General features: G+C 38.2%; 1 protein-coding gene across 1 annotated transcript in view; it reads right to left on the bottom strand.

Moving 5' to 3' along the window:
• Positions 1 to 12996, bottom strand: part of LRP2 (LDL receptor related protein 2) — a gene marked incomplete at its 5' end in the record, with an annotated part of 209763 nt that overhangs the window by 90743 nt on the left and 106024 nt on the right. Inside the window, 8 exons of the mRNA XM_080669070.1 lie at positions 431 to 574; positions 1494 to 1660; positions 4980 to 5108; positions 7882 to 8059; positions 9419 to 9647; positions 10673 to 10857; positions 11603 to 11814; positions 12615 to 12863. Of these exons, the coding sequence (XP_080525196.1) occupies positions 431 to 574; positions 1494 to 1660; positions 4980 to 5108; positions 7882 to 8059; positions 9419 to 9647; positions 10673 to 10857; positions 11603 to 11814; positions 12615 to 12863 (1493 nt within the window). The remainder of the gene's footprint in view (positions 1 to 430; positions 575 to 1493; positions 1661 to 4979; positions 5109 to 7881; positions 8060 to 9418; positions 9648 to 10672; positions 10858 to 11602; positions 11815 to 12614; positions 12864 to 12996) is intronic.

Below are 12996 nucleotides of genomic sequence, written 5' to 3'. Positions count from 1 at the left end.
TATATTGGAGCCATAGAAAGATTTCCATCTTAGAACAGAGGTAACCTATAAATTAGGTTTACTATTAAAATAGCATTGAAGATTTGATGAGAAGAGATAGTGAAAATTCCCTGCTATTATAATCTTTCTTTTATGCTGAATTCTTACATAATTTTTTATTTATTGTTTTATATAGTTTTATAAAATATCTCAAATCCTCCTAACAGAAACAAGTTAGTATTGATAGTTAGGAGGAAACAAAATAGGTCAGTAAAAAGTTTCAAAAATGTATTTTTAAGTTGGTTTTCCTCCTTAGCTTTGATACAAATATCCCTTCACTTTTGTTTCTGCTTAAAAATAATTTCAAAATTCCATGAAAGTGTTTCCTGAGAATAGATTTTAAGTGAATCAGAAACTAGTGTTTGTGTACAGAGTATTATGGAATCATTACCTCAATTGACTGAGTTCCAGGATTGGTGTAATAAAGGTTTCTTGATATCCAGTCTAAGGCCAGGCTCATAGAGGAGCCCAAACTAGACAAAGGAACAAACACAGTCCTGTTGGTGCCATCTGTCTTCACTCTGTGAATTTCACCCTAGAGAGAAAGACATGGAGAATTGAAGGCCACGTCTTCTCCATGAAAATACTTCCTTCACTGTGGCTACTGCCAGCTGCCATGTTTCTTTAAACTCCTCAGACTTGGAGAAGAGGCCAAGGTTCAGCAGCATTGGGTGGCCTCACTGTGTACCATGCTAATGCCAGCCACACTTTGAAAACACTGATTTTTAAGTGTGTCACGGGAATACACAGGCTCACCATTCAGACTATCTCTGATACTGGCTACAGAGATTTATTCGTTAATTGCCACGGGCCAGAGTCATAAAAATAACCCAAGTCACAGGTGAGAATCAGGAAGCCAGAAGTATGATTTGCACAGTGGAGATGAATAGCAAACACTCGCTTTCTCATTTGTATTCTCTTTGCCCCTTCCCCGAGGGGGCACAATGGGAAAGCGATTGGAGAAGTTTCCTTTTTATCCTCGAGGCAAAGATCTGAATGAAGACCCCAGCAGTCAGCAAATGCTTTCCTGGAATCCTAGGGAGCTCCTGCCTTTTGTCTTGAGTTATGATCATTGTTATGTTAGTCTAATATCTTCTACGGGCTTAAAGCTCCTTAAGAACAATCTCTGTGACTGCTGCTGCTAGGCATGTATTCTGCAGTTGGAACCAGATAGTTCAGTGCAGGGCAAACAGTAAGCACTTAATAAGTGCTTGCTGCATGAATAGAAAATGCCCAATAGCTTAAGTGTGCTTATTATTCTAAACCTAAAGTGTTTTCTGATCTTTGCTCCAGGACAACCTCCCATTTACAGCCCTCACTGAGTCAAAAAATAACTTAGTGGTAATTTAGTATTTCTGGATCATTGCCCTTTTATCCACCCAGCAAACGGTTTGCCTATAAGGCGGTATCAGTGCAGGCTCTGTGAGAACAAGTTACAGATTTTCAAAACTTACTGGATTCTCAACCCAATAGATGAATTCCTCTGAGTCATCAAATTCAACATCATAACCGTTCTGTATCCCTGATATAGGAACCATAGCATCATTGCTCTTCACCTCAGGATGAAGGGAGATTCCAAAAATTACACTGCGTCTTACAGTTATTAAGAAAGGTTGATCATCTGTGAAAATAGTAGAGTATCAGTCAAAATTATATACCACTCTTCCCAGACACTTAGAATAATGAAAGGCAGTGGATTGTTACCATCTTATGGAATAAAATATAATTGCAGCATTGCAGCAATAAATATAATGCACAGTAGATATTATATCCCAAACAGCAGTGACTATGTCTGATTTACTCACTATTATGTCCCCAGGGTCTGGTATATAATAGCTGCCTAATAAATATTTAACTACATGAATGACCACATAAATGAATAAATGTGTGGGTGCATAAGTGAATACATAAACAGTATCTTCTAAAGCTCTCAAAAAGTATCTGTACATTGAAACTTAAACATCCTCATAATATTTTACTCAAACTATCAGTTCACTTAGCCTTCTTAATACAATGAAGTACTTTTTCAAAGATAATCTTATCTTAGCTATAGTCCCATTATTTTAAAAAAAAAAAAATCTAAATGAATGAAATTCAAGAGTGAGTTTTATTTTATCACTAGAGGCACAGTGCAAGGACTTGTGCACCAGTGGGGTCCCTCGGCATTGCCTGCGGGGATTGGGCCAAAAGCAGCCATCCAACATCACCTGCCGCTCCCGCTCAGCTCATCCCGGCACCGCTGCCAAGGGATTGCACCCAGTCAGTCCCAATGGAAAGAGGCTTGCACTGCTGCAGCTGCGCTCACCAGCCGTGAGCCCTATGTCTGGTGCCCATCAGTCAGCTGAGCGGCACTCCCACTGTGGGAGTGCACTGATCACCAGGGGGCAACTCCTGTGTTGAGTGTCTGCCCCCTGGTGGTCAGTGCCCATCATAGCGACCGGTCAACCAGTCATTTGATCCTTCAGTGGCTTAGGCTTTTATATATACAAATTCCTCCAAGAAGAGGAAAACTCAGGAATTTGAGTTTTGTGTTATGAAGACATATATAAGACATAATTTTCATGTTTCATTATTTTGATAATCTGAGAAGCTTTATATCTCAGCAGGATTGTCTTGACACTTTTATATATTGTTGTTGTTGTTAATCCTCACCCTAGAATATTTTTCCATTGATTTTTTTTTTTAAAGGAGAGTAGAAGGTAGAGAGTGGGGGAGAGAGAGACAAAAAAAACATGGATGTCTTACATGAACTGGTTGCTTCCCACACGTGCCCCAACTGGGGCGGGGAATGAGCCTGCAACCCAAGTACATGCCCTTGACCAGTAACCTTTTTCCCTTAACCTTATCACTTAAGCATTTCCAAAGATATGTCAGACACCAAGTAAACACTATTGTAAAGGCTAGTGAACATGTAAGTCAAGTAAAATGTTTTCATCTACAATTGTTAACAAGTCCTCTAAGCTTCTTGTTGAAAAAATGTGTAACTTTTAACACACATTGACACTCAGTTATCCAAGTGGTCCAGAGAAACCATTTGGGAAACTGAAAATTTTCCACCTCACTAAACTCAGCCCACAGTAAAACCACTAGTGGAATTTTTGTGAAACAACCAAAGGTACTATTTAGAATTGACATTTATCAATCACCATCATATAGTAATACTGATTACACCAATCCCCAGTGCACAGTTCAAGAATCTGTGGTGAAAGAATGCTTTGTATCCAAAATGTCTATAGCCCAGTTTAATCTTCTGCTGAAAGACGATGAGGACACACTAAATTAAACAATGTCAGCAAAGATTAGCTTCATAATAAGTCTGAAGAAAAATTGCAAATGCCAATCCCTTTGTAAGAGTTACCAATAATTAAAATCTGTCATCAGGAAAGTATCATTGGAAAACATTACATGGAATAAGCCTACATTTGCATAATATGTAAACACCATAAATTTCCTAGATTCAGCATATATTTTGCATTTGAAAACTAAATCTCCCTCTAGACTAGGACTCTAGTTTCTCTTACTTTAGGAATTTTTTAACATTAAACATTCAGTTTGAACTTATGTACAGCCATTTTTATGAGTAGGAAAACACATTCACTCCTCTTCACTGAGAAATGAAAGAAACTTGAATTTATAACATTTTAGATTTTTAAGCAAAGGCAAATGATTTTTTTTAAATAATTTATTATAGCCCTAGCTGGTTTGGCTCAGTGGATAGAGTGTTGGCCTGCGAACTGAAGGGTCCTGGGTTCCAATCCAGTCAAGAGCACATGCCTGGGTTGCGGGCTCCATCCCCAGTAGGGGGTGTACAGCAGGCAACCGATCAATGATTCTCATCATTGATGTTTCTATTTCTCTCTCCTTCTCCCTTCCTCTCTGAAATCAATAATAATGTATTTTTTAAATAGATCAAGTACATATTTCAGAAGAAATCTCTTTTGTAGATTGACTACATCTTTTCCTTCCTTTCTTACTCCCTAAAGTACTTAATATAACCCTTCACATATTCTTCAATCAACCCAGTAAAATATCTAGGATTAGATAAAGATTACATTGCTCAAATAATCACTTAAAACATTTCATACAGTGGAAACATATTCTTAGAGTATCAGATAATAATAGTAAAGGTATTGAAACTGGAGTGGAAGACCTAGGCTACAACACTCATCATTGGGCTATTGGTTATGAGAATAAAAATCAGATCAAGGTCCTGAAAAATTAAGCCATACAGCGATGTCAAGACAAGTACCATATGATTTCATTCATAGGTGGAATCTAATGAACTAATAAGCAAAACAGAGACAAACGTATATATAGAGAGCAGGTTGACAGCTGTTGGGGGTAGGGGTTGTGGGTTGTGTGGAGAAGTGGGGGGATTGAGAAAAAAAGAGGAAACTCATGGACATGGACAGGGGCATAGTTATAGCTGGGGGGATGGACAATGGAGGGGGTACTGGGGGGATAAATAGGGATGGGAACAAACTTGACTTGGGGTGGTAAACACACAAGACAGTGTACAGATGATGTGTTGTGAAATTGTGCAACTGAAACCTGTATAATTTTGTTAACTAGTGTCACCCCAATTAATTCAATAAAAGGAAAAGAAAAAGAAATTTTTTAAAAAAGAAGAATTTTGACTTAAGTGCAGAATTTGGAACTTTCCATTACCATAGCTTGTCTAACTGTAACCAGGTAAGAGAAAATGTGAGGCTAGGACTGTTGAATCACATGCACACATAATATTAGCTTTATATTCAAAAACTATATAACAACTGAGTACTCAATTAAGTCGCCCCATACACATGCACGCCCCAGATACTGCTGAATCAAAGGGAATGCAGCACACACTCTATCAGCAAGTGGTTTAGAGCTTACACTGCTTTACACAGACTATGGCAAGGCCACCTTCAGGGCACACTAAAAGGGCATACTGTACCTACCTCTCAGGCAAGTCACGGAATCATGAGAGAGACTCCATCCAGAGGGACAAGCACAGGAGTAAAGCTGTGGCCTCTTTGAAGAAAGCAGGCATAGGTGGCTGCAGGGGGCAGAGGCACAGGAATTTATATCTGCAATAGAAAGAGAAGTAAACATTGCTGAATGGAAAAATCCCACATAGAAGTGTACAGAATGGACAAATAAAATGTGACATATTTATACATACACATACACAATGGAATATCATTCAGCCATAAAGGAAACCCTGCCATTTACAACAACACGGATGGACCTTGATGGCATTATGCTAAGTGAAATAAGTCAGAAAAGATAAATACTATATAATCTCACTTACAGGTAAATAAATAAAAATGAAATCAGAGAAAACAGATTGGTGGTTGCCAGAATCAGAGGGTTGGGGTGAGTGAAATGGTGAAGGTGGTCAAAAGTATTAGCTTCCAATGATAAGACACATTAATTTTGAGGACGTAATACACAGCACGATGACTATAGTTAACAATACTGTACATATTTGAAAATTGCTGAGAGTAGATCTTAAAAGTTTCATCACAAAAATGTTTTTGTAACTTGTGTGATGATGGATATTCACTAAACTTATTGTCATGATCATTTCACAATATATACATATTTCAAATCATGTTGTATACCTAAAACTAATACATGTCAAATTATATCTCAGTTTAAATAAGTACATTTTTAAACGTGCACTGTCACACTATTATTGTCCCTCAGCGGCCCCTAGTATTTGAAGTCACAAGTACATAAAGTTACCTCTGTTGGTTTGGGGTTTTTCCTTGATTCTTTTGCCCTTCCCTAACACCCAGCTTTCATCATAAAATTCATAAGAGGCAAAGAAGGAGGAGTGACTTGCCCAAGGTTACAGATCAATCCTGTCAATACCGGATTATGAACAAACAGCCACTGAGTAATCCCGAGCTAAATATGGAAATATGATGCTAAATATTATTGTCTCCTTGCCTGACCTAAAAAGGTGTGTGTCCCGATGTGGCCTTTACATTTACTCACTGTTTACCAAATTTGTTTAGATAATGATCTTTTTATTTTTCTAATGATGACATTTTTATGTGTCTCTGCTCCTTGACAAGAGTGATCCCGTGTGTATCCCAAGCTCACAGGATGTTCTCTATACCTTACATGTTCTTATTGCATACCTTGTCAGATCTATTAATCCATTCATTCGCTCTACAATGTTAAGTGTTCACTATATACCAAACACCATTCCACACACTGGGAATACTGTAAACATGGGACAGATATTCTAGCAAAGGAGACAGAACTAAACTCATAAATTGTGTGATTTCAGGAGGTAGAAGAGAGTAAAAGGAGAATAAATGGTGATGGAAGGAAACTTGACTTTGGGTGAACACACAATACAATATGCAGATGATATATTAGAGAATTATACACCTGAAATCTGTATAATTTTATTAAGCAATGTCACCCCAATAAATTCATAATAAATAAATAATAAATTGTGAGTGCCAAACCAGTGTGGTTCGGTGCTTGAGCGTTGACTTAGGAACAAAGAGATCACAGATTCCTACTCAGGGCACATGCCCAGGTTTCGGGCTTCATCCCCAGTAGAGGGCATGAAGGAGGCAGCCGATCAATGATGTTTCTCTCTCATTGATGTTTCTATCTCTCTATCCCTCTCCCTCTTTCTCTAAAAATCAATATATATATATATATATATATATATATATATATATATATATATAATTTAAGTTAAAAATATAAATAAATTGTGTGATTTTAGAATATGAGGATAAATAGCAAAATGACTATGAGAAGGAAAGGCTAATTTAGGTAGGGTGATTGAGAGCCAGCAGGAGCATTTGATAGAATCCTAAATTGCATGAAGGGGCAACTGATGCGGAAATCTAGGAGAGATATTCCAGGCAGGGGGAAGAGCTAGTGCAAAAGTTCAGAGTGGGGCCCGACCGGCATGGCTCAATGGTTGAGCATTAACCTATGAACCAGGAGGTCATGGTTTCATTCCAGGTCAGGTTGTGGGCTCAATTCCCAGTGTGGGCATGTAGGAGGCAGCCAATCAAAGATTTCTCTCATCATTGATGTCTCTCTCTCTCTCTCTCCCTCTCCCTTCCTCTCTGAAACCAGTAAAGATATTAAAAAAAAAAAAAAAAAAAAAAAGATACAATGACTTAAAGATACGATCCCTGGGAGGCAGGTGGGCCTAAGGCAGGCATAAACTCTGCAAAAAGTTCAGAGGTGGGAAGTTGCCTGGTTTGCTTCAGGACACAATGAAATGTAATGAAGTCCAATGTGGTAAGAGTAAGTACGTGGGAGAAGAGACCAGGGAGATAACAAGGGCCAGATTCTGAATGTGATGAGAATCTACTGCAGAGTTATGAGGAGAGAAGATTAAGTGACTTATTCCTTCCTCACACTACCAAAGTCAAATTTTTAAATCACCTCTCCACCTACACCAGGCACTCTAGCAAGATGGGGTAGCCACAGCAGAGCACCTACAGGGCAATGGTGCCATAATAAATAAGTCCAAAAAATAGGTGGAGTGACAAAAGGGACTATGTATCTGGTCTATGCTGTATTTGTCAGCCTAGGAAATTGAGACTCAGAAAATTCACAGAAGCAGTACCCAATTGCTAAATAAAATGATACAATTTAGACCAGCTGTTGTTACATACAAGATTTGAATTTTCCAAGTTAAATAAAAGTAATGGAAATGTTAGTCCAAGGGTAGTAGGTAAAGTGGAAAGGAAAATTCATTGCCCAAACAAATGTGTCTACAACGCTGTGCATTTTACATTTCCAGAATAAGTGTTTTCCAAGCTATTTTCAGGCAGAGTGTTTCTCTGTCTCTCTCGATTGTCTCTCATTTACCATTTGGCTGTTTTGCAGGATGAACCGCAACAATCCCAAGAGGCTGGTGCACATTATAAATGACAACAGACTGTTGCCCTCCATGCCACTTGTTGGCTTGAGTGACCTGCTCAGTTGCTCGGTCAGTCCAGTACACCGAATCTTCAAAGACGGTTAGGGCATAGGGATGCCGCAGAATCTGCGAGGCATAAGAGAACAATGAGATCTCGCCCAGAAATAAAAACCAAGGGGAACAAAATAGGAAAAGATGCTGAATAGATGGTTTCCTTTAGCATGTAATCTATAATAATAAAATCATAATATGCAAATCAACCAAAAGAACGAACAGCAGAACGACCTTCCAGGCGACCACGCTATGACATGCACTGGCGCCAGGCCAGCCAAGGCAGGTGAGATGTGATTGGTAGGAGGCCCACCATCACCCCACGATCGCCCTGCAGAGGGAGGCCCAGGCCAGGGGCTGGGGGGGCGGTCAATAGGAAGCGGGGGAGGGCTCCACAATCGCCCCAAAGAGGGAGGCCCAGGCCACCCTCTGCAGGGAGATCGATCAGGGGCTCCGCGGAACCAGAGAACCAGGGTTGTGTGGCAGCAGAAGCCGGCATTGCCAGGCCAAGGCAGGTGTGGGCGGGGGGCAGGGCCACAAGGCAGCCAGGGCCACGGCCACGAGGGCCCCGGCATCCAGGGCTGCAAAGGCCTACCCTTGCATGAATTTTGTGCATTGGGCCTCTAGTTGTTTAATAAAAACACAGGGAAGTCACTGTTCAAGAGACAGACCAAAAATATACTGCTTGACCTATCTCCCACTATACCACTCAAAATCCTTTCTCATGCATGTCATTTAGTCTTCATTTTTACTCTGGTAATTACACTGGGCACCCATTTACAAATGAAAGCAAAACTGACGCACAGAAAATGAAGTGCCAGGTCTGGGGTCCCTACTACCCCATTATCATCTCTCCTCCAGTGCTATTCCCACCGTCTTGTTCTGCCACTCACAGATGTACATAAATCTGATACAGCTTAGATGCATATTTTCTGAAGGTGGGGAGGCCCTTCCAGGGTCTCTTCAAGTCACAAAACTGTAAATAACGACAATCTTAAATAGAAGTCATTAATAGTTCTTTGGAAAAAAACACATTTTCTGTATTTTACCATAACTTGTGATAATAAAATCCACAGAATTTCCTAAATAAAAATACAAAGCACATAACAGGCTATGATTAATTGGGAATATAAATATAAGTAAATTGTTAATATTTGTTTAACACTTTTAAAGGTACAGAAGCAACAGATTAGCACCTACAGATCAACTAAATTACACAAGCAATCTGACCATGAACTAAAATAAAAATACATATTTTCAGTTAGTAAAAAAAGAAAAGATGGATTGGCCCTTATTCCTGTTAATATTCCCTGGATTGAGCATGCAATGTCTATAACACAAAAATTAAGTTCTTCGTATTCTTGTTATTCTGTCTGCTTTCCACTCAGTCACTGTTATGGTTTCCGGGGTTTTTTCCCCTCACTACCAACTTACCAAATCACTGGCTATCACCTGTCTCCGATGTTGTCCATCATAATCACAAAAATCTAAGTAATCAAGATAGGCATCCAAGAAGTAGAGCAATCTGTTGGGGTAGTCAATAGTTAAGCCATTGGGCCATAAAATCTTGTCTTGGATAATAACAGTGCGCGAACTGCCGTCCATGCTGGCTCGCTCAATACGAGGGTGATGGCCCCAGTCAGACCAGAACATCAGATGTTCACTGTGAAAAGAAACTAGTTACCAATCGGAGAGGACATATTTCAACATAGAAAAATAACTGTCATCTTAAGTAATAGGACATCCTATATACACTCTACTTAAAATAACTAATCTCCAGTTCAGAATATATGCACAGAGCTTATTCTTTCCTCTGAGCGTTGCAAAGGAAAACTGTAATCATGATGCAACCACAAGCCACCTAGGTGTTTTTTATAATGTTCATAAAGCATGCAGTATATTATGACTCTGAAATGTCTCAATGCCAATTCATGTTTCTGTACAATCCACAAATATTTGATCTAGAAAAATCCATCTGCCCTTGATTTTTCTCCCCTGTCATGTCTAAGAGGGTAAATTTATTTCTCATCAGAGATTCATCATAAATTTCACTGGTGTTTAATCTCTGCAATATCTAGAAGTCTGTAACACACTGAACATAATTTGCCCAACTCGTCATCCTGCAGACAAGAATATAAGTTAGAGAATCTAAGCAAATTCAAGAGGGGAGGCCTGCAGAGGTTTCTAAGCATGTGGGAGAATTTCTTTTTCTTCCCTTTAGGAACAACAGGCAAAAATTTTCTCCCTTGTATTACATAAAAGGCAACTCTAGGAAACAACATGAAACCAAAGCAGAAAAATCTGGCTTTTATTATTTTTTTTAATGAAACCATGAGGTATCAAAGTTACAGCAAGTTGTCCTATCTATTGCATATTACTGTATACAGTCATTAGAAACTTAATTATATAATTCTACAACAATCGTGTCAATAATTGTATTGCCAAGCTAATAAATCAATGCAGTCTGAAAGTGAACAATCAATTGCCCTTGTGTACTTTATGGCCACACTATTCAAATAAAGAAATGATAGCAACAACCAGTTGGATGCCTACCACTTCTATAGAGATGTTTAAACAACAGATTATTTTAAATTTTATGATAATGCATATCAGTGACATCATGCTCCTGTTATTTTTCCCTCATGATAATCATGTCAAGGCAAGATCATTAAAAAAAAAAAGTCTTACCTAAGTCTGGGATCTAATGCTAGTCCCCTCGGCATTGTTACATTTTCACTAATCAGCACAGTCCTGTGGCTCCCATCCAGTTTAGAGACTTCAATTGTCTGCAGAGTATAGTCTGTCCAGTAAAGATTGCGACCCACCCAATCTACCACAAGACTTTCAGTCATGGTGATGCCACTGTCAAGTACCTAAAGACAAAAGTGAATAAAGAGTGAATTCTAAAGGGAATGAGTGATAACATGAAAATCTGGAATACGGCATCTAACTTGCTTGTGAGCATTATAAAATTTTGTCTTCCCATGTAGATAACTACCTAATCAACACTACATTTTTATAGGAAAAACATACAGGATTTTGTAGAATTGATTGGATTAGTGTGTGGTTTCATTTTGGTTTCAAAGTGTTTTCAATTAACAAAAGCTCTATCTATTCCCTAAATTGGCAATCCTATGAAAATTTATAATGCCAATGTACCAAAAGTAACATCTTGATTAAGTGCTAATGATTATAAAATAAAGTTCTAAGGGGCAGAGGAAACAAAACCATCAAAGGTCAAGAAACAAATTGAGAAATAGACTAAAAAACATAATTAAATTAAAACTATGAAAAGCAACCTCTTAACTCCCTTGGTGCTTCCTTCTGCTCTCATACACCAGAAAAAAAATTGCAAAGGGAACCTCAGAGATTTTGTGAAGTCTTTACATCATGTGACCTGGAATTCAAAATAATGGATCTGCCTTCAGAGACCACTTCCTTATCTAAAACACGCATAGATTTGGAGTAATGAATGTCCAGGATTCTTGGGTACAATATCAGCCAAAGGGGAATATGAGAGCTACCCAGTACGCAGTAGGATCTTCTCTCAATGGAGAGTAATAGCAAATAGACCCACAACAGTGGAATTAGGCCAAACGTCAGTAGAAATGTACTTACTACTTTTCTGTCTGTTCCATTTTGAAATGCACTCCAGATTTTGCCCTGAGTTCCATCAGACCAAAAGACACGACCACTGATAGAGTCAAAATCAACAGCTACAATGTGAGAACCACCCTCGATAAGTGCATAGATATTGTGGACCTGGGAGGTGATATTGTCAGCAATAATTTGGTTCTGACTTGCCACAAGTAATAGAAGACTTTCAGATGCTGTCAAAGAAGAAAATGCAAAAATGTCACTGATTCTGGAAGAAAACAAAGCTAAAGCATCTCAAATATTTGATGTAATACTTTTGGTAACAGAGGAAGATGTAATTCCAAACTATAGTAATGGGGAAAAACAAAAATCTCTATAAAAATTTTTTTAATCTTTCCATGCCTTGCCTACATAGTTAGCTGATTATCACAAGTGTTTAAAGTAAGCTTTTCCCAAAATATTTTTCTTCCTTTAATTATATTTTCTAAATATCAATATGGAGTGAACTATACTTGCATTCATCCTATTCTTAGTTACTTCCATACTTTGCTTATCTTCTTTCCTAAATTATAGGCTTCTTGAAAGCAGGAATCATGTCAATTAATTTTTCCAAAGGCATTCAGCTGTGTCAGAGACTTCTGATTATCTCACAATATCCCCTCTACTTTGTTTTAGCCTCCTTTATTTGGTCATTTAAAGCAGCTAAATTAATATCCTAATATATAGTGTAATCACTTTCACATAATAGAAATTGAACTAATATTGGGAAAATTGAATGCATTATGCTTATTATATAAAGATATTTAAATACAGAAATCATTTTTAAATAATGTAAAAAACATTTTGATATTATTCTAAATAATTTTTTAAAATCATTTTCTGCTGTATATGTTTTGACCTCTATTTTCCAAAGTACAAGATCCATCATTTGACTTCTAATCAACATTTCCAAATATCTACATACAACATTTGATCTTAAGCTTTGGGGTATGTTGTTAACTGGAGTTAGTTCACTTTCAAGTTCAGTCATTACCTGTAACTTTGCAAGTCTTCCCATCAGTGTCTAACATGTATTCTTTATCACACCAGCACCGAAAAGAACCTCTTGTGTTGTAACAATGCTGGCTACAAAAGCCTGGATTATCACATTCATCTATGTCTTCACAGGTCTTAGAATCATTAGCAAGCAGGTATCCCAATGGACATAGGCATTGAGCCCCAAAGGGCCCTTGAACACACTGGTGAGTACAACCAGCATTTAAATTTGAGCAGCTCTCCTGGTCTAGAATAAAGAAAGAGAATAAAAAAGGGGAAAAGTGAAGAATCTTTGCTTCTTTGGTTCACCCTGCTGCAACTATTTGTCATATAGTCTAAGACTACCTTCAACATAATACCCAGGTAAGAGCTGAGAGCAG

Source organism: Plecotus auritus (assembly GCF_963455305.1).
Source record: "Plecotus auritus genome assembly, chromosome: 5".
Classification (NCBI taxonomy): Eukaryota; Metazoa; Chordata; class Mammalia; order Chiroptera; family Vespertilionidae; genus Plecotus; species Plecotus auritus.
The sequence above is the reverse complement of the archived record's forward strand: the minus strand, read 5'-3'. Positions and strand labels throughout refer to the sequence as shown.